The sequence below is a fragment of the Electrona antarctica genome, assembly GCF_951216825.1.
Source record: "Electrona antarctica genome assembly, chromosome: 24".
Lineage (NCBI taxonomy): Eukaryota > Metazoa > Chordata > Actinopteri > Myctophiformes > Myctophidae > Electrona > Electrona antarctica.
The window spans coordinates 487260-512750 of record NC_136803.1 but is presented as its reverse complement, the minus strand read 5'-3'; the positions used below and the strand labels follow the sequence as shown (position 1 = coordinate 512750).

The 25491-nt window shown below is 48.3% G+C and overlaps 1 protein-coding gene across 1 annotated transcript in view; it reads right to left on the bottom strand.

The window, feature by feature from the left end:
* The window catches only part of LOC306917154 (voltage-gated inwardly rectifying potassium channel KCNH7-like), a 228583-nt gene that overhangs the window by 81446 nt on the left and 121646 nt on the right, over positions 1-25491 (bottom strand). The window contains exons 3-6 of the mRNA XM_079495287.1: positions 12424-12579; positions 5536-6085; positions 3549-4703; positions 1603-1658 (exon numbers count right to left, since the gene is read on the bottom strand). Coding sequence (XP_079351413.1) covers positions 1603-1658; positions 3549-4703; positions 5536-6085; positions 12424-12579 — 1917 coding nt within the window. The remainder of the gene's footprint in view (positions 1-1602; positions 1659-3548; positions 4704-5535; positions 6086-12423; positions 12580-25491) is intronic.

Sequence of the window (25491 nt, the reverse complement as noted above, 5' to 3'; positions counted from 1 at the left end):
AAAAAAAAACCCTGGACAACGCTCCACACGTCCCAGACTCTTCTCCCTTCTCTAAAACACCCTGGACAACGCTCCACGCGTCCCAGACTCTTCTCCCTTCTCTAAAACACCCTGGACAACGCTCCACACGTCCCAGACTCTTCTCCCTTCTCTAAAACACCCTGGACAACGCTCCACACGTCCCAGACTCTTCTCCCTTCTCTAAAACACCCTGGACAACGCTCCACACGTCCCAGACTCTTCTCCCTTCTCTAAAACACCCTGGACAACGCTCCACACGTCCCAGACGCTTCTCCCTTCTCTAAAACACCCTGGACAACGCTCCACACGTCCCAGACTCTTCTCCCTTCTCTGAAAAACCCTGGACAACGCTCCACACGTCCCAGACTCTTCTCCCTTCTCTAAAACACCCTGGACAACGCTCCACACGTCCCAGACTCTTTTCCCTTCTCTAAAACACCCTGGACAACGCTCCACGCGTCCCAGACTCTTCTCCCTTCTCTTAAACACTCTGGACAACGCTCCACACGTCCCAGACTCTTCTCCCTTCTCTAAAACAACCTGGACAACGCTCCACACGTCCCAGACGCTTCTCCCTTCTCTAAAACACCCTGGACAACGCTCCACACGTCCCAGACGCTTCTCCCTTCTCTAAAACACCCTGGACAACGCTCCACGCGTCCCAGACTCTTCTCCCTTCTCTAAAACACCCTGGACAACGCTCCACACGTCCCAGACTCTTCTCCCTTCTCTAAAACACCCTGGGCAACGCTCCACGCGTCCCAGACTCTTCTCCCTTCTCTAAAACACCCTGGACAACGCTCCACACGTCCCAGACTCTTCTCCCTTCTCTAAAACACCCTGGACAACGCTCCACACGTCCCAGACTCTTCTCCCTTCTCTAAAACACCCTGGACAACGCTCCACACGTCCCAGACTCTTCTCCCTTCTCTAAAACACCCTGGACAACGCTCCACACGTCCCAGACTCTTCTCCCTCCTCTAAAACACCCTGGGCAACGCTCCACACGTCCCACACGTCTCTAAAACACCCTGGACAACGCTCCACACGTCCCAGACACATTCACTCCCAATCTTCCGCCGTAGTCTGAAGACCCACCTTTTCAGACTCCATCATGGCCCGTAGCACTTACCCTAGCCCCTTAGATAGAACTTTATGTAGACTTAGATAGCATTTTATACAGACACGTAGACAGCACTAGAATTGCATTTTAGGTAGTCATAGCACTTTATAGTATATATGTATAGTATAGTATGTATAGTTTATATGTATAGTTTCATTATATAGAACTGTTACGTTCTTAGCTTACGCATGTTTCATGATAACTACTGTTTATGTATGTGATGTATTGCCATGCTTTTTGTTATTGCTTAATGTAAATCACTCTGGATTAAGAGCGTCTGATAAATGCCTAAATTGTAAATTAGTGGATGACGATTACATACATACATACATACATACATACATACATACATACATACATACATACAGTCATACATACAGTCATACATACATACAGTCATACATACATACATACATACATACATACATACATACATACATACATACATACATACATACCTTCTATGATCCGAGCCCTACAATCACAGAGTGGAAACACGACCCCGACCCGAGCCCTACAATCACAACGCACCATAAAGAGCCCACAGCGAGAAATCAACAACAAAAAAACATTGTTCTTTCCAATTGCCGGCCAGACCATAGTATGCTGCATGTGACATGTTCACCCCTCTACCAGACCATAGTATGCTGCATGTGACATGTTCACCCCTCTACCAGACCATAGTATGCTGCATGTGACATGTTCACCCCTCTACCAGACCATAGTATGCTGCATGTGACATGTTCACCCCTCTGTGACATGTTCACCCCTCTACACTCTCTCTCCATGTTTCACATCTCTCTACCAGCAGATAGAAAATCCATCCATCCATCTTCAACCGCTTATCCGTAGTCGGGTCGCGGGGGCAACAGCTCCACCAGAGTGTTCCAGACTTCCCTCTCCAGAGCAACATTAGTAACTTCATTCTGGGGGATCCCGAGGCCAGTGGGACAAGGTGTTTCCTCCATCTGCGCCTTTGTCTGCCCCGGGGGTCTCCTCCCAGTGGGACGTGATCCTTGGTCTCCTCCCAGTGGGACGGGCCTCGAGGACCTCCCTAGGGAGACAACCGAGAGGCATCCTAACCAGATGCCTCGAGGACCTCCCTAGGGAGACGCCCGAGAGGCATCCTAACCAGATGCCTCGAGGACCTCCCTAGGGAGACGCCCGAGAGGCATCCTAACCAGATGCCTCGAGGACCTCCCTAGGGAGACGCCCGAGAGGCATCCTAACCAGATGCCTCGAGGACCTCCCTAGGGAGACGCCCGGAAGGCATCCTAACCAGATGCCTTGAGGACCTCCCTAGCAGGGAGACGCCCGAGAGGCATCCTAACCAGATGCCTCGAGGACCTCCCTAGGGAGACGCCCGAGAGGCATCCTAACCAGATGCCCGAACCACCTAAGCTGGCTCCTTACTTCGAGTCTCTCTCGCGTGACTGAACTTCTTATAGAAAATACAGACTTAAGAAAAAGCCCCCCAAAATAACTCCAGACTCACACAAAACCTTTCCTTTTGCATTCTGTAAAATACTTGTTTTGCTGCTAACCAGCTTTCCTTCACTGTTAAACTTATTACTACATTATCATTAATTAATTATTTTTCTGCGAGGTACGAATATATTCTGCGTAACCACAATTATGCTACACGCTAGCAGCAAAAAAAGAGTTAAACATAAAGCAACACACAAGTCTGAAATAGAACCCACGACAGAATTACAACAGAAAACGGCCAAACCAAGACAGTCTTAGACCTAATCAATCCTACTATAAATGCGTCACGTCTCTGCCTGTCTGCGCGTGTGTGTGTGTGTGTGTGTGTGTGTGTGTACGGTTGTAATGCACGTAACTCGAGAACCGTTCGCCCCACGGACTTCACATTCGACACAAGCGTTCCACACCCCCACAGGGAGTGCAGTGCCCGGTATCGAGTCGGTCGGACCCACGGTTCTCCAGAACCACCAAAAAAGGCCCTGGTCAGGCTCTGCCAGTGAGCCTAATCAGCCTAAATCCCCTCACCTGTGCAATTTCCAGCCAGCCTCTGCCTCAGCCAATTGATTGCCATGGCAACCCCACACCTGCCAATTGATTACTTAACCACTTTTCACAGTCACTCTTCAGACACAGGCAGATACAGAGATCTCCATGTGGGACACAGACAGACAGTGAAAACGGGTGCTATCACAAGTTGACGGGTATTATTAGGTTCCCAAGTTGCATCGTTCTCAAGTAGGCCGGCCCGACGGGCACGTACAAGTCTAATACATTCAAATTAACAATAAAATAAAACGTATTGTTTTTATCACAGCCAGCAGAGTCCTATCCCAATCCAACCAATTAGCATAAAGTATCAGAGCGCGAACCCAGGGAAAACTCCTCGTTTGCTCTTCTCGATAATTCGTCCTGTTACTGCGACGACAGGGGGACGATGACCTCCACGTAGTTGACAGGGAAGTGCCCCGACTGTCCGCGCAGCGTCCCCTCGAACCAGTTCTCGTCCATCTGCTTGGTCAGGGCGATGAGGTCGCCCGCACGGAACCCCAGCTCGCCCTCGCTCAGCGGGTCGAAGTCGTAGAGCGCCCGGCAGCTCGCCTCCCCCCCGAACGGAGGAGGAGGCGGAGCCAGGCAGGGCCGCGAGGAGGAGGAGGGCGACGGGCTCCCGCTGCTCGACTCGTGCGCCTCGTAGCTGGCCCTGGGTCTGGGCGTGTACGCGCTGCGCTGCGGCCTCTCCCGGGCCTCGGCCAGCCTGTCCCGGAGCCTATCGGAGACCTCCTGGAGGACCCCGGCCGCCGCCCTGTGGTACTCCAGCTGGGCGCTGACGAAGGCGGCTAGGCGTCCCGCGTGCTCCACGTCGCTACCCAGGACGGCCTGCATGCACGTCTCCGCCACCTCCTTGGACTCGTGGAACTTGTCGTGGGCCACGCGCACCTCGTCGTCCGGGAAGTTGCCCTGGCGCTTGCGCTTGTAGTCGTAGTCCAGCCGGCGGCCCTCCATCTTCTTGAGGTGCTGCTGGCAGTCCCGCAGCTCCGTGTCGTGGAGCTGCTGCAGGGGGTCCGTGAAGCCCCGCTTCACGTCGGCGTCCAGTGCCTCCTTGGCCTCCGCCAGCCTCCTGATGCCCTCGCCGGCGTCCGCCAGCGCCCCTCCGAAGCAGCTGTCCTCTCCCAGCTCCAGGCCGTACTTCAGCATGCAGTCGCTCAGCAGGCTCTCGGCCTGCGGGTATCCCAGCGGCGGACCCCCCGTGGCGGTCGCGGCGGTCCTCGGCTCGCCCCCCGTACTTCGCATTTTGGACACTTGGCTCAGGACGGACATCTTGGCGCGCGCCGCCGGGTTGGGCTGCAGGAACTCGGACGTGCGCGAGATGACCTCCGACACCGCCTTGGTGGTCACCTCCACTTTACGCTCCAACGCTTTGAAGTCCTCGTCCAGTTTGGTTCCCTCGGCCCCGCCCACCATCTCGCTGACCTTCTGGCTGGCCTTGTGGAACTGCTTCTTCAGCCCGGCGATGGTCATCCTGAAGCCGACGGCCGACAGACGGACGGACTGTGGTGGTTCGTTCCTGCGTCGACTTTAAAAATGAACGGGCTCGATGTTCTGTTGTCACGTGGGTTAGGGTTAGTCTGGCAAGAACTGCCAGAGTGGAAAAATATCTGAAAGAGTGTCTGCAACACCATGTATAGGTGGAGCAGAGGTCTGGTCTGACATCACACACACATACACACCATGCCTGACAATGCCAATTTGCACAGGTGTTCAATCTGAACTCGTTAGTCTGTAAAAATGACACCTAGTGAGTCAGAGTCCTACACAAAATTTTACGTCATACATGTTACGTCAAATTACGTCCACTACACTGCCCTGCCCTGCCCTGCGCTGCGCTGCACTGCACTGCACTGCACTGCACTATAAAACTGGTAAGGCTTCAAAGTCAGGTAGTAAATTAAAGGTGTGTCAGACACTGGCAGGATCTATACCTCTCATGTTTGTCATAAAGGGAAGGGATCGTTTCCGATGGCGTTTTCCTTCATTCGGACGTGTTGGTGATTAATTAATGTCCAAAACACTTGTGGCGACCAGATAAGAGTTCTGTTAAAACTGCCGAAAGCACAGAAACTGCATGGGCGCTCTGCGCCGAGACAGGGAACGCTACAGCATGGGCGCTCTGCGCCGAGACAGGGAACGCTACAGCATGGGCGCTCTGCGCCGAGACAGGGAACGCTACAGCATGGGCGCTCTGCGCCGAGACAGGGAACGCTACAGCATGGGCGCTCTGCGCCGAGACAGGGAACGCTACAGCATGGGCGCTACAGCATGGGCGCTACAGCATGGGCGCTACAGCATGGGCGCTACAGCATGGGCGCTACAGCATGGGCGCTCTGCGCCGAGACAGGGAACGCTACAGCATGGGCGCTACAGCATGGGCTCTCTGTGCCGAGACAGGGAACGCTGCAGCATGGGCGCTCTGCACCGAGACAGGGAACGCTACAGCATGGGCGCTCTGCGCCGAGACAGGGAACGCTACAGCATGGGCGCTCTGCGCCGAGACAGGGAACGCTACAGCATGGGCTCTCTGCGCCGAGACAGGGAACGCTACAGCATGGGCGCTCTGCGCCGAGACAGGGAACGCTACAGCATGGGCGCTCTGCGCCGAGACAGGGAACGCTACAGCATGGGCGCTCTGCGCCGAGACAGGGAACGCTACAGCATGGGCGCTCTGCGCCGAGACAGGGAACGCTACAGCATGGGCGCTCTGCACCGAGACAGGGAACGCTACAGCATGGGCGCTCTGCGCCGAGACAGGGAACGCTACAGCATGGGTGCTCTGCACCGAGACAGGGAACGCTACAGCATGGGCGCTCTGCGCCGAGACAGGGAACGCTACAGCATGGGCGCTCTGCGCCGAGACAGGGAGCGCTACAGCATGGGCGCTCTGCGCCGAGACAGGGAACGCTACAGCATGGGCGCTCTGCGCAGAGACAGGGAACGCTACAGCATGGGCGCTACAGCATGGGCGCTACAGCATGGGCGCTACAGCATGGGCGCTCTGCGCCGAGACAGGGAACGCTACAGCATGGGCGCTACAGCATGGGCGCTCTGCGCCGAGACAGGGAACGCTACAGCATGGGCGCTACAGCATGGGCGCTCTGCGCAGAGACAGGGAACGCTACAGCATGGGCGCTCTGCGCCGAGACACGGCACGCTACAGCATGGGCGCTCTGCGCCGAGACAGGGAACGCTACAGCATGGGCGCTCTGCGCCGAGACAGGGAACGCTACAGCATGGGAGCTCTGCGCCGAGACAGGGAACGCTACAGCATGGGCGCTACAGCATGGGCGCTCTGCGCCGAGACAGGGAACGCTACAGCACGTCTTCGCCCAAAGGAACGCAAGACAGGAAAAAAGGGGGGAAAAAACGTTTCCTGTGGACACGGTCCTTAACCCATTCAGACCCGGAGGCCAGATTCTACTAAACGTCTTCTATTCTGAATCATGACAGTTTTCTGAAAAACCCTAAGTTTCCATATCAGCGGTTCTCAAACTATTTCATGCCAAGAACCCCAAAAAACGATATGTAATAGAGGGTATGCGCGTGACATCATCATCTTCATACCAGGAAGTTATGCTGGAATGCCTACTGGAAAGCTACTTTCTGGCTTTGACAGCCCAGACATCCACACAGAAAAGTCCCCAGAAGCAAAGATTTGAGTTAAAAAAACGTTCACTATGAGAGCTTGTACATCTGCTATTTCTTTTCCAATAGCTAAAGTATAACAAAATCCTAAAACACCAAAAGGGGTTCGATCCGTCCAGAATCGGCTAAAGCAGGTGAACAGCACAGTGTCCCTCCAGCCACGGTGGTGTCATCGCATGGCTGTGCAAAGAACACTGTTCTATGCACAAAAGGTCACGGCTGGCTATGGCTATTATTATCACCACCCCTCCTCCTCCTCCTCTCCAGTGGCGTGCACAGACATTTAGAGGGGCAGGTGCTCAAGTTAAAAAAGGGCACCTTGTGCAGCGCGTGGAACCGGCCGGTTGCCTTAATCTATTTTGGGCGGGAACCCCTTTTGGTGTTAGCATTATGTTATGCTTTAGCTATTGAAAAATAGCAGATCTACAAGCTCATAGCGCGCCACCGAGTGGCGCGCTACGAGCTTGTAGGTCTGCTATTTTTGAAAAATCAAAAAAAGAAAAGAAAAAAAAAGGTTTTTTTTTTGTTTTGTTTTTCAAAAGGGCACATTGCCAAAAGGGCAGGGGGTGCTCTAGCACCCCCTAGTGTCTATCTGTGCACGCCACTGCTCCTCTCCCTCCATTGTTCTCCTCGACCGTCCCCTCAATGCACAGACTTGATACGTATGTGGAACCACTCAGACAGCCTCGTGGCGTGGCGCTGCCACTTGGCATAATGAGGCCGTTGAAACACGCACACTTCACCTGAAGGAGCTGCCGGCCTCTCAGACGGACACGATGCCATAGAGCTCCACAGTCCCACCCCCTCCCCCCCCCCCCCCCGAGGACCAGAAGTGAATTCCCCGTTCATCTTCCTCATAGGCTTTTCAAAAAAGTATTTATTTAACCCATTTTTTTTTTTTTTTTAAGATATTTTTTTGCGGCTTACGCCTTTTATTGTTTTTGCTTTTTTGAAGGGACAGACAGTAGGCTGACAGGAAACGGGAGAGAGATGGGGGAAGACATGCAGTAAAGGCCGTGTCGGGGCTCGGGAGTCGAACCCGCGGCACACTGCGACTTGATTACCAGTCGGGTGCCCAGACGGTTACGCCACCGCCTGGGCTATTTAACCCATTTTGACCTGAGATCAGATTCTAAAAAATGTCTTCTAACATCCTGACAGTTTTCTGAAAAAGCTATGTTTCTATGTCAGTCGTTCTTTTTTTCTTTCTTTTTTTTCAAAGATAGCAGATCTACAAGCTCATGAGCTTGTAGATCTGCTATTTTTCAATAGCTAAAGCATAACATAATGCTAACACCAAAAGGGGTTCCCGCCCCAAAATGGGTTAAAGACGTTTACGCCGCGGACAAAGCCAACTCGAGTCGAGACGACAAAATGACAGTAAACACAATGTTTTGGGGCCGATCAAATAATTTGTAAGAAGAAAAACATTGTTTTGTTTTGTTTTTCTTCTTACAAATTATTTGATCAGCGAAAAACATTGTGTTTTATTGTCATGATGTGTCTCAACTCGAGTTGTCTTTGTCCGCGGCGTAAACGTCTTTAAAACCCATTTTGGGCGGGAACCCCTTTTGGTGTTAGCATTATGTTATGCTTTAGCTGTTTAAAAATAGCAGATCTACAAGCTCATAGCGCGCCACCAAGTGCTGCGCTACGAGCTTGTAGGTCTGCTATTTTTGAAAAATCGAAGAACGACTGACACAGAAACATAGCTTTTTCAGAAAACTGTCAGGATTTAGAAGACCTTTTTAGAATCTGATCTCAGGTCAAAATGGGTTAAATAAATACTTTTTGAAAATGAGGAAAATGAACGAGGAATTCACTTCTGGTTCTAGCGTGGTCATGCAAGGGGGCGGGACTGGGACGCTCTATGACAGGCCAATGTGAAAAAGTTTACGTAAATTGCACGCTAGCTGCAGCGTTCATGATTTGAGGCTTTTTTTGTTCCAAACTTTGAAAGACAGTGGCCGCGGTTACATGCAGGCTGATCATTCCGAATAAATACTTCCGAATAAAATGCATCCGAAGTAATGTTTTTTGCTGCGTGTTTACATGGGAAATGGTCATTCTGAATGAGCGTTTACAAGGAGATGTGATATAAGACATGATACATGTTAATTCACGTGAAGAGAGAGAGAGAGAGACTGTTGAACACACACACACACACACACACGCCTAGCCCCATATGTGCCCTCTCCCTACAACACACGCCAAGCGTTGTAAGCGCTGATCTACAGGCTGACAACGTGTCCCATCTGTACATCGCATAAAGCATATAATGCATAGCTTATCTGCACGATACACCATCGCCGCATCATTATGGCATAAAGTAGGCTACCAATTGGGTGTTTAATACTAGATTGATTGCAGGCAGCTGGTCATCAATACAATTAAACTGCAAAGCCGTTATGTTTCATGACGTTTTGGTTGCAACTTGGAATAGGCAAGTTATAAAAGTTTAAAGGGATAGGATGGACATAGGATAGCGATAATAGCGTATTCTTGGGACTGTGTGTGTGAGAGAGAGATTACTGAACAGCGGACTGACGGCATTTCGTCCCCTCTCTCCTCCGTCTTTCTGTGAGTCCCCCGATGCACTTAGCCTACAGTAGCATGAAGCATCCAGATACATATAGGCTGGCTATATAACCTATAGGCCTTTCAAACATGTTTGAAAATTATCAGAGTGATACCCAACTCGGGACGGTTGGATCTTTGAACACTCACAGATCAGGGGGATCATCACCACTGCTGCTGCTGCTCCACGTTTTTTTTGTGTGGATTTCGGATCTGCAAAATGCACGAAATAACGCGCTCTATGTGCAAACTCCTCGGCGCGCCTTGGATATGAGCGCCTTGGAGTTGGAGCGCCTTGGAAATGAGCATGCTCAGAAAGACCAGAATGAATTTACATCCGAAGCAGTGTATACATGAGTCCAATTTTCTTTCAATCGCATTGAACATCGGAATAATCCGGCCAGTGACATCGGAATGGTTTTTAAATCGCATCGAGCATTTTCATTCGGATTTAAGTTTTTGTAGGTGTTTACATGACAACGTTTAATAGGATTTAACTTCTATTCGGAATTAAGAGGGGTTGAAAGACCTCATGTAAACGTACCCACTGTTAGCCAATTAGGATATGGAATAGGAACTATGGGACAGATCCGTCTTGAGACTAATAGAGATACTGTGTAACGATGTGCGGGACTGTCGGACAGAATCTGGAGGAGTAAAAAGAAAAAAATGTGTTTTACAAAAGTCGGCGTCCTGACCAAGAAAGAAAGAAAGAAAGAAAGGAAAGAAAGAAAGACAGAGTACTTACAGGACAGGACTGATTAAAAGACCCAATGAAGCGTTGCTATAATCCAGGGGTTCTCAACCCGTGGGTCGCGACCCCTCGGGGGGTCGCCAAATTATTTTAGGGGGTCCCCAAATTATTTTCAAAAAAAAAAAAAAAAAAAAGATTTTTTTTTAATTTTTATTTTCATGATTTTTCTAAAATAGCAGATCTACAAGCTCGTAGCGCGCCACTCGGTGGCGCGCTACGAGCTTGTAGATCTGCTATTTTTCAATAGCTAAATTATAACAATGCTTAAAACACCAAAAGGGGTTCCCGCCCAAAATGGGTTAAGGTTATTGTAGCAATCAATTTATATCGGGTGTCGGGAGGGGGCGGGGCGGGGCGGGGGTCCCGAGACATTGCCAAAGCATCCCCGGCCAAAAACGTTGAGAGCACAGGATTGACACACAGAGCACAGGATTGATTATAGTATAATCAATCCTGTGCTCTGTGTGTGTGCGCATGTGTGCGTGTGTGAATGTGTGCGTGCGTGCGTGCGTGCGTGCGTGCGTGCGTGCGTGTGCCTGCCAGCGGAGAAAAAAACAACTAAATGGGTGGATTTTCACACAACTTGGTGGTAATGAGTTGAGTGTACTGTAGGCTGAGCGACGATACAGAACACACACAGAACCAAATGGCGACCGCGAGGCCAGGGTCCAGAAACAGAAAGATTCCACACACCAGATATAATTGGCTACAGGGTGACATTTGGAGCAACGAGGCTCTTCCTCAGTCTGAGTCTGAGGAACCCTGACCGTCTAGAACATTAAAATAAATCCTTTTAAAGAACCCTGACCGTCTAGAACATTAAAATAAATCCTTTTAAAGAACCCTGACCGTCTAGAACATTAGAATAAATCCTTTTAAAGAACCCTGACCGTCTAGAACATTAAAATAAATCCTTTTAAAGAACCCTGACCGTCTAGAACATTAGAATAAATCCTTTTAAAGAACCCTGACCGTCTAGAACATTAGAATAAATCATTTTAAAGAACCCTGACCGTCTAGAACATTAGAATAAATCCTTTTAAAGAACCCTGACCGTCTAGAACATTAGAATAAATCCTTTTAAAGAACCCTGACCGTCTAGAACATTAGAATAAATCCTTTTAAAGAACCCTGACCGTCTAGAACATTAAAATAAATCCTTTTAAAGAACCCTGACCGTCTAGAACATTAGAATAAATCCTTTTAAAGAACCCTGACCGTCTAGAACATTAAAATAAATCCTTTTAAAGAACCCTGACCGTCTAGAACATTAAAATAAATCCTTTTAAAGAACCCTGACCGTCTAGAACATTAAAATAAATCCTTTTAAAGAACCCTGACCGTCTAGAACATTAGAATAAATCCTTTTAAAGAACCCTGACCGTCTAGAACATTAGAATAAATCCTTTTAAAGAACCCTGACCGTCTAGAACATTAGAATAAATCCTTTTAAAGAACCCTGACCGTCTAGAACATTAAAATAAATCCTTTTAAAGAACCCTGACCGTCTAGAACATTAAAATAAATCCTTTTAAAGAACCCTGACCGTCTAGAACATTAAAATAAATCCTTTTAAAGAACCCTGACCGTCTAGAACATTAAAATAAATCCTTTTAAAGAACCCTGACCGTCTAGAACATTAAAATAAATCCTTTTAAAGAACCCTGACCGTCTAGAACATTAAAATAAATCCTTTTAAAGAACCCTGACCGTCTAGAACATTAAAATAAATCCTTTTAAAGAACCCTGACCGTCTAGAACATTAAAATAAATCCTTTTAAACGGGAAATCTTGTTTTTGTTTCAGTGGTCAGAATTAGAGGCTGCCAAACCCAACCCTTTAACCGCAACTTCGCAGGCACAAGGCGGGGTGCGTTTGTTTTCGTGGTACTCATGTGGCCCCGCCCTGCAGGGCGGGGTGCGTTTGTTGGGGTGCGTTTGTTTTCGTGGTACTCATGTGGCCCCGCCCTGCAGGGCGGGGTGCGTTTGTTGGGGTGCGTTTGTTTTCGTGGTACTCATGTGGCCCCGCCCTGCAGGGCGGGGTGCGTTTGTTGGGGTGCGTTTGTTTTCGTGGTACTCATGTGGCCCCGCCCTGCAGGGCGGGGTGCGTTTGTTGGGGTGCGTTTGTTTTCGCGGTACTCATGTGGCCCCGCCCTGCAGGGCGGGGTGCGTTTGTTGGGGTGTGTTTGTTTTCGTGGTACTCATGTGGCCCCGCCCTGCAGGGCGGGGTGCGTTTGTTGGGGTGCGTTTGTTTTCGTGGTACTCACGTGGCTCCGCCTTGCAGGGCGGGGTGTGGCTCAGCCTCTCCAGCGAATCGCTGCTCCCGTCCTCCAGGACGGGGTCAAAGTTCAGGATGAACATCATGACCACGCCCTCCTCGTTCTTCACCGGGATGATGTGCGTGGCGCACAGGAAGTCAGAGCCTGAGACAGGAAACGCAAACATTTTAGACATCGATTCCACAAAATGTCTTCTCTAAATCATGACCGTTTTCTGTAAAACCCTATGTTTCTGTCAGTGGTTCTCAAACTATTTCATGTCGAGGACCCCCAGCATTATATGCATTTGGCCGCCGACCCCCATCTGAAAATATGTTGTTCCAGGAACCCCCCCGCCAGGCGCAAAGATTTGAGTTAAAAACGTTCCCTCTGAAAGAATAAATACGTTACGCTATGAGCTTGTAGATCTGCTATTTTTCAATAGCTAAAGTATAACATAACGCTTTAAAACACCAAAAGGGGTTCCCGTCCAGAATGGGTTAAAGGTAGTTACAGTAGTCTGTGTACAGTACACGGAGGCCTTCTCCCCAGGATGAAAACCACAAGGCAGTAGGGCTGGGGCGGTATGGGATTTTTATTACCGCGGTTATTGTCGGCCCCCATACCGCCGGTATGGCGATAATTACCGCACCCCCCCCCCCCCCCCCCCCCCCCCCGCGCGTGTATGGAGATGTTAGAGCAGGTCTGCAAAATCCGGTAAAACACCGTATACGGAGATGTATAGAGCAGCTGTGTGTCTTTAGTGCAGTTCCAGTGTCATTCCTCCTCCAATTCGCGGCCGCGGCGGCCTCCCCTCACAGCTCGCTCACACACACACACACACACACAGTGGCACCGTTACAGAGACAACAGACAAGACGACTCATATAGCTTTTCCACGTGTTTCTGTTGTTATCCAGTTTACCAAAATTAATTCCACAACAACGCTATTGTGAAGACAGTTGCGCAGCGCGAGGCAATTTTAACCCCAGCTGCAAACGATCCGGACTTTGATTGTGTGATTATAATGTATATAAATCCTTTTGGGCCAAATAAACCATTCTGGGCGTTGGGGGGGGGCGTTAGCGATCAGGACGAGGTAACAGGGGGTGCAGGCAAACAGAGTTTTGGAACGGATATTATGGACTACAGTTTTATTAAGGAAAGATTGGCATGTCAATGCCGCAACACGTGTTCGGGTGTCAATCAAATCAACTGCGTCAGACATCTCCCGCAGCCCGCTGTTAAAAAAAGAAATAAAAAAGCGAACGGATTTAACATCATTTCAGATCAAGACCAGTTGTGTTGAGCGTCTTTTTCCTGCGATCCCATTGATGTCACAACAGACAACATTTATAGGTGGGTCTGGTTTGGAGTAGCCTAATTTAAAACATTGTCCGACTTTGTTTTGAGAGAATATTAATACCTCGCGCTATTGTAACAGCCAGGTGCATCGTGCATTGCTCAGACCGTCAGAGAGAGAGAGAGAGAAAGATTAGGCTAAACGTGTAGCCTATGGATAAGGGCGCATCGTAGGTAACAGGTTTCAACTTTGTATTGATGTCTGTCAGCGAGAGACGAGAAGAGAAAGGGAGAGAGAGAGAGAGAGAGACACATTAGGCTGTAGCCTATGGATAATGGCGCATCGTAACGGTTTCAACTTTGTATTGATGTCTGTCAGCGAGAGAAGAGAAAGGGGGAGAGGGAGGGAGAGAGAGAGAGAGAGAGAGAGAGAGAGAGAGAGAGAGAGAGCTGTACAGACAGGACGGACAGAACTGTTTTCATCTTTTGACTGACTATAAGAAAAAGTCCTTCTGCACACCTACAATGGACAGGTGCGTCGGATAACTGGAACTGAGAAGTAGAGAAAAAAAGAATCCCGCACACTGTCTCACTTGGAATCGCAATGGCAACCATTCTCACTCCAATGAAATGCCCGCTCAGCAGCGCATCGCATGAAACAAACACCACCATTCAAAAACGTCCCCTCATCATGGAACCTAAAATCTTAAACATATTAAACAAATTCCAAGTTAACTGATAGATTTAATATATGATGAATTGAAAGGTTCAACTTCCAGCCGCTCCACACCACGCAGCAACTGCGCGCCTCCCCAGTCCCCAAGCCATGAGTTAACATTATTGCTTGATTGATTGATTTAAGTTTGTATTAACAGTTTACAGTACATTTGCACAACTCAATACAAAAACTGTTAACTGTTACTCTGTGAGTGGACGACACCATAAAGCATTACACTTGTTTACAAGAGGGTCCACCTTGTTGTGGCAGCGGTGGCCGAACGGATAGCGGCGCGGTCTAGATACCGGAAGGTTCCCAGTTCGAATCAGCCGTCCGACACGTTAAAATTACCACCGCTGAAATGCCCTTGAACAAGGCATCAACCACTACGATGAAATGTGTTCTATGAGCAGGGCCTGGCTGGAAACAAGTTCTTGAGCTTAGCCCAGATACCCTGGGTAAATATAGATTTCATTTCATTTCATTTCATTTCATTTCATTTCATCATAACATTTTGTACACTATACACTTCTATAAAGCCAAAAACAGGAAATCATCATAAAGGAGGTAAAAAGGGGGAAAAACATATACAGTGAGGGGGAAAAGGGGTGGGTGGAGTCAAGGGATTTACATGTCTTAATGACAGTTGGTAGGGCGTTCCACATTTTTGTGGCATAGGAGTGAAATTAATTTAGGTGGACCCTCTTGTAAACAAGTGTAATGCTTTATTGGGTTGTCCACTCGCAGTTAACAGTCTTTGTATTGAGTTGTGCTTGAAATGTAGGCTACTGTAATTCTGCAAACTGTTAATAAATAGTTCAATCAATCAATCAATCAATACTTGTTTGTGCCGAATCTGGGTTGCACATGGTTTGTTGAACTCCCTCTGGTGTTGCTGGCATATGATTAGACTGACTGAGCCTCACTGTTTATTATGATACACTTTATTTCATATCAACCATATGCACTTAGGCCTAGAACCTAGGGTTAGGGTTAGAACTAGGGTTAGGGTTAGGGTTAGAACCTAGGGCGCCAGAACAGCACGAACAAAAACAACTTAAAAAAAAAAAAAAAAAAAAAAAACCTTTTTTTTTTTTTTTTTTTTTTTTAAACCGCGGTAACGAACCCGATACCGCGGTATGCGTTGTATACCGGCGGTATGGCGATATTGCGGTTATTGCACCCAGCCCTACAAGGCAGCTCGCCCAAAAAAAAGGTAGATAAATGTTAAATGGTGCATTCATACAGCGCTGTTATCCAAAGCGCTTTACATAGAATGTACATTGCATTCACCCATTCACACACCGATGGCGGAGGAAACCATGCAAGGCACCAACCTGCACATCAGGAGCAATCAGCGGTTCAGAGTCTTGCTCAAGGACACTTGGCCACGCGTCATCAGTGCCCATACCCGAGGCGGGGTTGGCGAAAGGGCCTTTCTGTGTGGAGTTTGCATGTTCTCCCCGTGTCCCCTAGGGTAGGTACGCTCGCATGTTCTCCCCGTGTCCCCCTAGGGTAGGTACCCTCACATGTTCTCCCCGTGTCCCCTAGGGTAGGTACCCTCACATGTTCTCCCCGTGTCCCCCTAGGGTAGGTACCCTCACATGTTCTCCCCGTGTCCCCCTAGGGTAGGCACCCTCACATGTTCTCCCCGTGTCCCCTAGGGTAGGTACCCTCACATGTTCTCCCCGTGTCCCCCTAGGGTAGGTACCCTCACATGTTCTCCTCGTGTGCCCTAGGGTAGGTACCCTCACATGTTCTCCCCGTGTCCCCTAGGGTAGGTACCCTCGCATGTTCTCCTCGTGTGCCCTAGGGTAGGTACCCTCACATGTTCTCCCCGTGTCCCCTAGGGTAGGTACCCTCACATGTTCTCCCCGTGTCCCCCTAGGGTAGGTACCCTCACATGTTCTCCCCGTGTCCCCCTAGGGTAGGTACCCTCACATGTTCTCCCTGTGTCCCCTAGGGTAGGTACCCTCACATGTTCTCCCTGTGTCCCCTAGGGTAGGTACCCTCACATGTTCTCCCTGTGTCCCCTAGGGTAGGTACCCTCACATGTTCTCCCCGTGTCCCCCTAGGGTAGGTACCCTCACATGTTCTCCTCGTGTCCCCTAGGGTAGGTACCCTCACATGTTCTCCCCGTGTCCCCTATAGGGTAGGTACCCTCACATGTTCTCCCCGTGTCCCCTAGGGTATACCCTCACATGTTCTCCCCGTGTCCCCCTAGGGTAGGTACCCTCACATGTTCTCCTCGTGTCCCCTAGGGTAGGTAACCTCACAAAAAACATACAGTAATCCTGGTCTCTAAACTGCCTCCCCCTGGCCAGCCGGGGCGCCTGATGGAGGGGAAAGGAACTGGTTGGAATAACGTGTTCCTTCCACGCGCTAAAAAATCAGACCAGTCTGAAGTGAGTGAGTTGGATAAAGGTGATCACCATCACTCATCACCAAAAGCTTTTTAACACTTATCTTAACCCATTTTGACCTGAGATCAGATTCTAAAAATGTCTTCTACATCCTGACAGTTTTCTGAAAAAGCTATGTTTCTATGTCAGTCGTTCTTCGATTTTTCCAAAATAGCAGACCTACAAGGTCGTAGCGCGCCACTCGGTGGTTGGTTAGCCCAGAATGGGTTAACCAACGGAAATCACTTACCCTACCTTTAATATGATTAACATTGTTAAATTGTGATATTATCAAAACATAAACATCCAACATGTCAGACAGTCTACGGTATATCAGACCTGGGCATTGCACTGCCCTTTAGCTGACTCTGACCGGCCCGTGAAAGGTTACTGGGAAATTATTAGAAAATAAAATGAACTTTCTATAATTTGACCTTAAGTTATGCGTCGACTAAAACTAGAGTTGCTTTCATTTAGAAGCCTGATTATTCACGTACACGCGATCTGGTTTCCTGCCGTGAACTGTGTGTGATTAACCTGTTTTACCTTCCTCTCGTCAGCCCCCAAAACTGTTTTACCTTCCTCTGTTTTACCTTCCTCTCGTCAGCCCCCAAACCTGTTTTACCTTCCTCTATTTTACCTTCCTCTGTTTTACCTTCCTCTCGTCAGCCCCCAAAACTGTTTTACCTTCCTCTCGTCAGCCCCCAAAACTGTTTTACCTTCCTCTCGTCAGCCCCCAAAACTGTTTTACCTTCCTCTCGTCAGCCCCCAAAACTGTTTTACCTTCCTCTCGTCAGCCCCCAAAACTGTTTTACCTTCCTCTCGTCAGCCCCCAAAACTGTTTTACCTTCCTCTCGTCAGCCCCCAAAACCTGTTTTACCTTCCTCTCGTCAGCCCCCAAAACTGTTTTACCTTCCTCTGTTTTACCTTCCTCTCGTCAGCCCCCAAAACTGTTTTACCTTCCTCTCGTCAGCCCCCAAAACTGTTTTACCTTCCTCTCGTCAGCCCCCAAAACTGTTTTACCTTCCTCTGTTTTACCTTCCTCTCGTCAGCCCCCAAAACTGTTTTACCTTCCTCTCGTCAGCCCCCAAAACTGTTTTACCTTCCTCTCGTCAGCCCCCAAAACCTGTTTTACCTTCCTCTCGTCAGCCCCCAAAACTGTTTTACCTTCCTCTGTTTTACCTTCCTCTCGTCAGCCCCCAAAACTGTTTTACCTTCCTCTCGTCAGCCACCAAAACTGTTTTACCTTCCTCTCGTCAGCCCCCAAAACTGTTTTACCTTCCTCTCGTCAGCCCCCAAAACTGTTTTACCTTCCTCTGTTTTACCTTCCTCTCGTCAGCCCCCAAAACTGTTTTAACTTCCTCTGTTTTACCTTCCTCTCGTCAGCCCCCAAAACTGTTTTACCTTCCTCTGTTTTACCTTCCTCTCGTCAGCCCCCAAAACTGTTTTACCTTCCTCTCGTCAGCCACCAAAACTGTTTTACCTTCCTCTCGTCAGCCCCCAAAACTGTTTTACCTTCCTCTCGTCAGCCCCCAAAACTGTTTTACCTTCCTCTCGTCAGCCCCCAAAACTGTTTTACCTTCCTCTCGTCAGCCCCCAAAACTGTTTTACCTTCCTCTCGTCAGCCCCCAAAACTGTTTTACCTTCCTCTCGTCAGCCCCCAAAACTGTTTTACCTTCCTCTGTTTTACCTTCCTCTCGTCAGCCCCCAAAACTGTTTTACCTTCCTCTGTTTTACCTTCCTCTCGTCAGCCCCCAAAACTGTTTTACCTTCCTCTGTTTTACCTTCCTCTCGTCAGCCCCCAAAACTGTTTTACCTTCCTCTAGTCAGCCCCCAAAACTGTTTTACCTTCCTCTCGTCAGCCACCAAAACTGTCCTCATGCCAAACAGAAAGGTGGACGAGGAATCAGTGTTTTCTTCAACGACAATGTTCGTCGACTACCTTTTTTCACTGACGAAAACTAAATGGAAACTAAGTGAAAACTAAGCTGTGATGACTAAGACTAAGACTAAATATACTGACAATTTCGTCAACAAATAAAAACTAGACAACAAAGGGACTAGTTGACAAGAGATCCAGTATAAGTAATTTTACACTTGGATGCATGCTGAAAATAGCAGATCTACAAGCTTGCGACGCTTTGTGAGCTTGTAGATCAGCTATTTTCAGCAAGTGTAAAATCAGCCATTACGACGGCATCAAGGCCCGCCAAAATACATTTTAGTCGACTAAATCAACTGTAGATTTAGTCGACTGAAATCCTATGATATTTAGTCGACTAAAACTAGACCAACACTAAGACATCCCAGGTGACTAAAATGTGACTAAAACTAAATGAAAACTATTCAAGAAAACTAAAATTTGGTGCCAAAAACTAAAATTTGGTGCCAAAAACAACGAATGCGCGGCGAACGCAGAGGTTTATAAAGTTCCTCCGACATGGAGTTCAGAGACTTCTTCACCTCTTCCACGTCTGTCTTGGTAGCCATTTTCTGTGGGTTTGTGATGAACACACACTGTGGCATCATGTTAGCATCAAAAATACCACCAAAACGTCAACAATAGCTAAGAATAGTCACCCGAGGTCAATCTCAAAGTCTTTGTAAAGCCATAGACGTCACTAGATTGCGTGGATGTCGAGCCATCTTAGAGATGTTATCTGGATTGGCATTTGTTTGTCAGAGCCAAACACACGGTGAATCTGGCCTGGGCAGCCATCTTGGATCCCTCTGGGACATCTAGTTCTAGCTGAGTGAACTGGTCTGGTAGGCTACTAGCCTGGGCAGCAGCCATTTTGGATCCCTCTGGGACATCTAGTTCTAGCTGAGTGAACTGGTCTGGTAGGCTACTAGCCTGGGCAGCATTCAGTGTTGTTTTCGTCGACTAAAACTAAGACGAAAAATGTTTTGTCGACTACCTTTTTCCACTGAGGAAAACTAAATGGAAACTAGATGAAAACTAAGCTATGACGAATAAAACTAAGACTAAATATACTGACGATTTCGTCAACAAATAAAAACTAGAATAAAATGTTAGGAAGGGACTAGTGGACAAGGGATCATCATTTTACACTTGGTTGCATGCTGAAAATAGCAGATCTACCACGCTGCGACGCGTTGTGAGCTTGTAGATCTACCACGCTGCGACGCGTTGTGAGCTTGTAGATCTACCACGCTGCGACGCGTTGTGAGCTTGTAGATCTACCACGCTGCGACGCGTTGTGAGCTTGTAGATCTACCACGCTGCGACGCGTTGTGAGCTTGTAGATCTACCACGCTGCGACGCGTTGTGAGCTTGTAGATCTACCACGCTGCGACGCGTTGTGAGCTTGTAGATCTACCACGCTGCGACGCGTTGTGAGCTTGTAGATCGGCTATTTTCAGCAAGTGAAATTACGACGGCAAGGTGAGTCTGCTACAGAGATCCATGTAGAGTCCACATACAGTAACTTTCAACAAAATATGGACAACTCAGTGTTTATTTACTGAAGTCAGAGTTAAAACTATGAATATATACTCTTACCACAGCTTCTCAAAACAATGTAATTTACTGCTTTTTATATAGAAATGATACAATTCAAATCTTGCAGAATTGAGTTCAGCCTTTTGGCTCGGCCCTCCACAATAAGTTCCGTTTCTCATTTGGCCCCTTAATGGGGAAAACTATTGCCCACCCCTGGTCTAAATAATTCCCAAAAGGAAACCCTATCTGACAACAGAAGTAGGGACGAAACAGTGGTAAAAAAATGAATGACAGGAAGGGGGTGGGGAGGAGGGGGGGGGTATCAAAAGCATCCCCTCAAAGCAAATGCATCACACTGACACTGTTATGTCAACCTGCATCTCTCTTTATCATGTCATGGGTGCAGTGTCCGTGTGTGTGTGTGTGTGTGTGTGTGTGTGTGTGCGTGCGTGTGTGTGTGGGGGGAGGCATACTATGGTCCGACGGAGCATTGGTTCGACATGCGTCCGCACCTCGGACTAGCGCCTGCTCCCGTGCTTGCGGTTATGGTTAGGTTAGGGTTTGAGGTGGGTTGTCGTTTTTTGGACCAATGACTAGTCGGACCAAACACATGCACCCGTGTGTGTGTGTGTGTGTGTGTGTGTGTGTGTGTGTGTGTGTGTGTGTGTGTGGTCCCTCTGTGCGTACAGTCCTCCTATAAACAGGTTTAATGTTTGTCTTTAGTTCAATGTTTGTTGTATGTTGTAATCGATGTTGTAAGATGATAAGAGTGCCCCTCACTTCACATGGGTGTGATTTTTGACAGTGAGGTATCTAGTTTTGAGAGGCGCTAGCCCCTCCTATATACAGCTTTAAGCCCCTCCTATATTGTGTGTGTGTGTGTGTGTGTGTGTGTGTGTGTGTGTGTGTGTGTGTGTAACAGGTGTGTGTGGTCCCTCTGTGCGTACCGTACAGTCTCTCTGTACGCAGACGTACACATCTTTACTGATTGATTTCGTCGACTAAAGGTATGACGAAAAATGTTTGACGACTATACCATTTTTCACTGATGAATTGAACTGAATGGAAACTGAATGGAAACTAAGCTACGATGACTAAAACTAAGACTGAATATATTGACGATTTCGTCAACACATGGAAACTAGACTGAAATGTTGGGAAAGGACTAGTGGACAAGATATCCAGTATGAGCAGGGGTGCACACAACTTTTTTTGGTCTAGTACTCAGAGGAGTACCTGGAGGAGTTACTTGGTGCTCCTAAAATGCGGCGACCCGTCTCGCCGGATGGATAAAAGAGGGATGCATGAATAACTTATAGAAAAACTATATTTATTGGATAGGTGGGGACTGGTGAGTCAATGGAGGGTATTGCAACTCTAGATTCATACCATTATAAAAAAAAATCTAGAGTTGGAAATTGCAGCTAGGTCCATGTGTGGTCCAGCCCTAAATGCATATTCTAATAAAAAACAACTTAATACTTCCTAAGGATAATATGAGCATCAAAGCAATATTTAGGTATATATATTTAAATAGCCGATCTACTAGCTCACAACGTGTTGCGGAGGCGACACGTTGTAAGCTTGCATATCAGCCATTTGTTTAACATACACGTCGTTCGTACGGCGAAGCATACGTCAGGCTTCCCTTTTGTTTTTACCGAGGAAACGTACAGTCAGACCTCGGTGCAACAGTGTACACTACCCGACTTTACGATAATAAGGGACAGTATGTCGGGACACGGTGTTGTCATGTTGATAAGCTTCATGTTGTGCAGGCTGCAGCAGCAGTGCCAGTCCGCAATGCTTTGCACTCTTCCCACTGTCGGAACTAAAACCTGTACCCGTAAAAAGTCAGTGGCTGGTGCCTATAAGCCAGACCGAATCACGACAGTGTGATTTGAGTCTGGCTTATTAGCCAGGCTACGGTGCCTAGGCTGTGAGATACGGCATCGCACACGAGCAACTTGCTCCAGCACCCGGAAAACAAACATAAGCACAGCGGCGAATGGGAAGAGTGCAAAGCATCCAAAGCATCCCCTTTTACAACTTTTACTTTTTAGTTTGCTCCACATCTGAAACGGAGAAGCCGAACCATTTGTTTCTCAGTAGTAAACTCCTGTCAGCCGAACCGCCCTCCTCCCAGCAGCAGGCAGCATGCAGGAAATGGAAATGGATCCTCCCTCGTTTGAGTAAGGACGCGCTGTGATTGGCCACAATGGCCAGTGCACTTGTGCAAGACGTACTTTGATTGGCAGTCGGTGGGAAATGCTCTCGCTACAGATTTTACTAGTATTCTGGCCATAATAATCATTCTGGGCGGCGCCAGCTGTTGGTACGCAGATGCGCTTCCCGGCGCTTGATTGCCAGCGCAGAATGAATTTTGACGACGCATGCGCACTGGCGTACCGCTTGTGTGCACCCCTGAGTATGAGTCATGTTACACTTGGTTGCATCCTACTATGAATGCGCCACATCTCTGTGTGTGTGTCTGTGTGCGTACGGTTGTAAAGCACATAACTCGAGAACCGTTCGCCCCACCGACATCACATTCGACACACGCGTTCCACACCCCCGCAGGGAGTGCAGTGCCCGGTATCGAGTCGGTCGGACCCACGGTTGTCCACAAACACCACAAAAGGCTCTGGTCAGGCTCTGCCAGTGAGCCGAATTAGCCCAAGTGCCCTCCAGCCTCTGCCTCAGCCAATTGATTGCCATGGCAACCCCACACCTGACAATTGATTACACAACCAGTCCACTTTTCACAGTCAGTTTGCACTCTTTAGACACAGGCAGACAGACAGATACAGATATCTCCAAGTGGGACACAGACAGACAGTTAAAATGGGTGCTGTGACAACGGGTATTGCATACTACATACAGTATGGGCACAAAAGGGACACAGACACATAGTTAAAACGGGTGCTATGACAAGTTGACAACGGGTATTACAAGTAAGACGCGTAAACGTGGGAAGCGAACGCAGCTCGTAAATTGCAATAACAGCAATTAGAATAAATTACGTAAGTGAAGTTTTTTTAAGTTAAGTATTGTGTGTGTGTGTGTGTGTGTGTGTGTGTGGCGGGCCGGTGGTGTTACAGCGTGACACACACAGACAGACAGACAGACAGACACACAGACAGACAGAAAGTTTAGGCCAGCTTCTATAGTTAGTGCTCACTACGTTCGCAATCACTGCGTTCTCAATTAGGTTCCCAAGTTGCATCGAGTAGGCCGGTGGCCGACGGGCACGTACAGGTCTAGTCCTACTATAAATGCGTCACGTCTCTGCATGTGTCCGTGTGTGTACGGTTGTAACGCACGTAACTCGAGAACCTTTTACCCCACCAACTTAAAATTTGACACACGCGTTCTACACCCCCGCAGGGAGTGCAGTGCCCGGTATCGAGTCGGTCGGACCCACGGTTCTCCAGAACCACCACCAAATGCTCTGGTCAGGCTCTGCCAGTGCATGGGAATCCCCTCTGCCAGTGGGCCTAATCAGCCTAAACCTAAATCCATGGCACACAGTCCACTTGAAGGTCGCGAATGAGGTCGCTCCTTCGCCTGGACGGGCATCTTGTTAGGATGCCTCTCGGGCGTCTCCCTAGGGAGGTCCTCGAGGCACGTCCCACTGGGAGGAGACCCCAGACCAAGGCGCAGTTGTAGGAAACACATTGACTCACTGGCCTTGGAACGTCTCGGAATCCCCCCAGGAGGAAGTCACTAATGTTGCTCTGGAGAGGAAAGTCTGGAGCACTCTGGTGGAGCTGTTGCCCCCGCGACCCGACTACGGATAAGTGGTTGAAGATGGATGGATGGACAGTCCACTTTTCAGTTTGCCCTCTTCAGACACAGGCCGACAGGCAGATACACCAGAGATCTCCATGTGGGACACAGACAGACAGTTAAAATGGGTATTATTAGGTTCCAAAGTTGCATCGTTCTCAAGTAGGCCGGTGGTCGACGGGCACGTACAGGTCTAGTGTTACTAATTTCTGCTTTGATCCATTCATAAACATGATAAATAAATCAATATATGAGAGAGAAAAAAATGATTTTTTTTGTACTTTATGTTTTTGAGGGGCGCCAGCCCCTCCTATAAACAGGTTTAATGTTTGTCTTTAGTTCAATGTTTGTTGTATGTTGTAATCGATGTTGTAAGATGATAAGAGTGCCCCTAACTTCACATGGGTGTGATTTTTGACAGCCAATGAGGCATCTAGTTTTGAGAGGCGCTAGCCCCTCCTATATACAGCTTTAAGCCCCTCCTATATACAGCTTTAAGCCCCTCCTATATACAGCTTTAAGCCCCTCCTATATACAGCTTTAAGCCCCTCCTATATACAGCTTTAAGCCCCTCCTATATACAGCTTTTGTCCCCACACGTCTCAAGATTTGCCATTGACAATGAAATGAGAAATTAGGTCAAATGTCTGCCAAATATGACGATGATAAATTTAACCAACCAATCACATGCATTCAGTTGTTTTCAGTTGATGATGTATGATGATGTATAATGACAAGAGCACCCCTCACTTCACACGGGTGTGATTTTTTTAAGTTGTAGAGGACATGTTCTCTCAATCCTCACCGAGTTCAGCGTTCATGTTGACAGGAGAGATGATCAGAGGAGCAGAGTTTCTACCACCATTATGAAGATGAGGACTGAAGAATGGATATATTTTCCCAGTGAAGGAGCAGTCAGTGAAAGAGTAGAGGTGGACTCTGGTCTCCACATCATGAAAGGAGACCAGACCCTCCTCATAATCCACAAACAATCCCACTGTCTGGAGCTCCTCTCTTAAAGGGAGGAGGACAGAAGGGTCAGCATTAGCCTTGTACTGATTTCCATTCCTCAACGCTATAGTCCAGTAACCATTGTTGGGGGTCGCTGTGATCTGTCCCTTCCTGTTGATGGACTCTCTGGCCACTCCTAGATACCAGGCAGTCTTCCCTCCAACCTGAACCTCATAGTAAAACCTTCCTGAGCAGAAGCCTTGTTTTCCTAAGACACAGACACATGGAGAGAATCTCTCTTTGTTGTTTGGGAGATTCTTCCATACGTTTCCATCACTCACTTGTTTCCCATCGTCAGACAGGATGAGGTTGGGATGTGCTGTATCAGGGTCCAGGGTCACATTCACAGCACATTGCTGAATCCACTTCATCTCTACATCACACATCTTCTC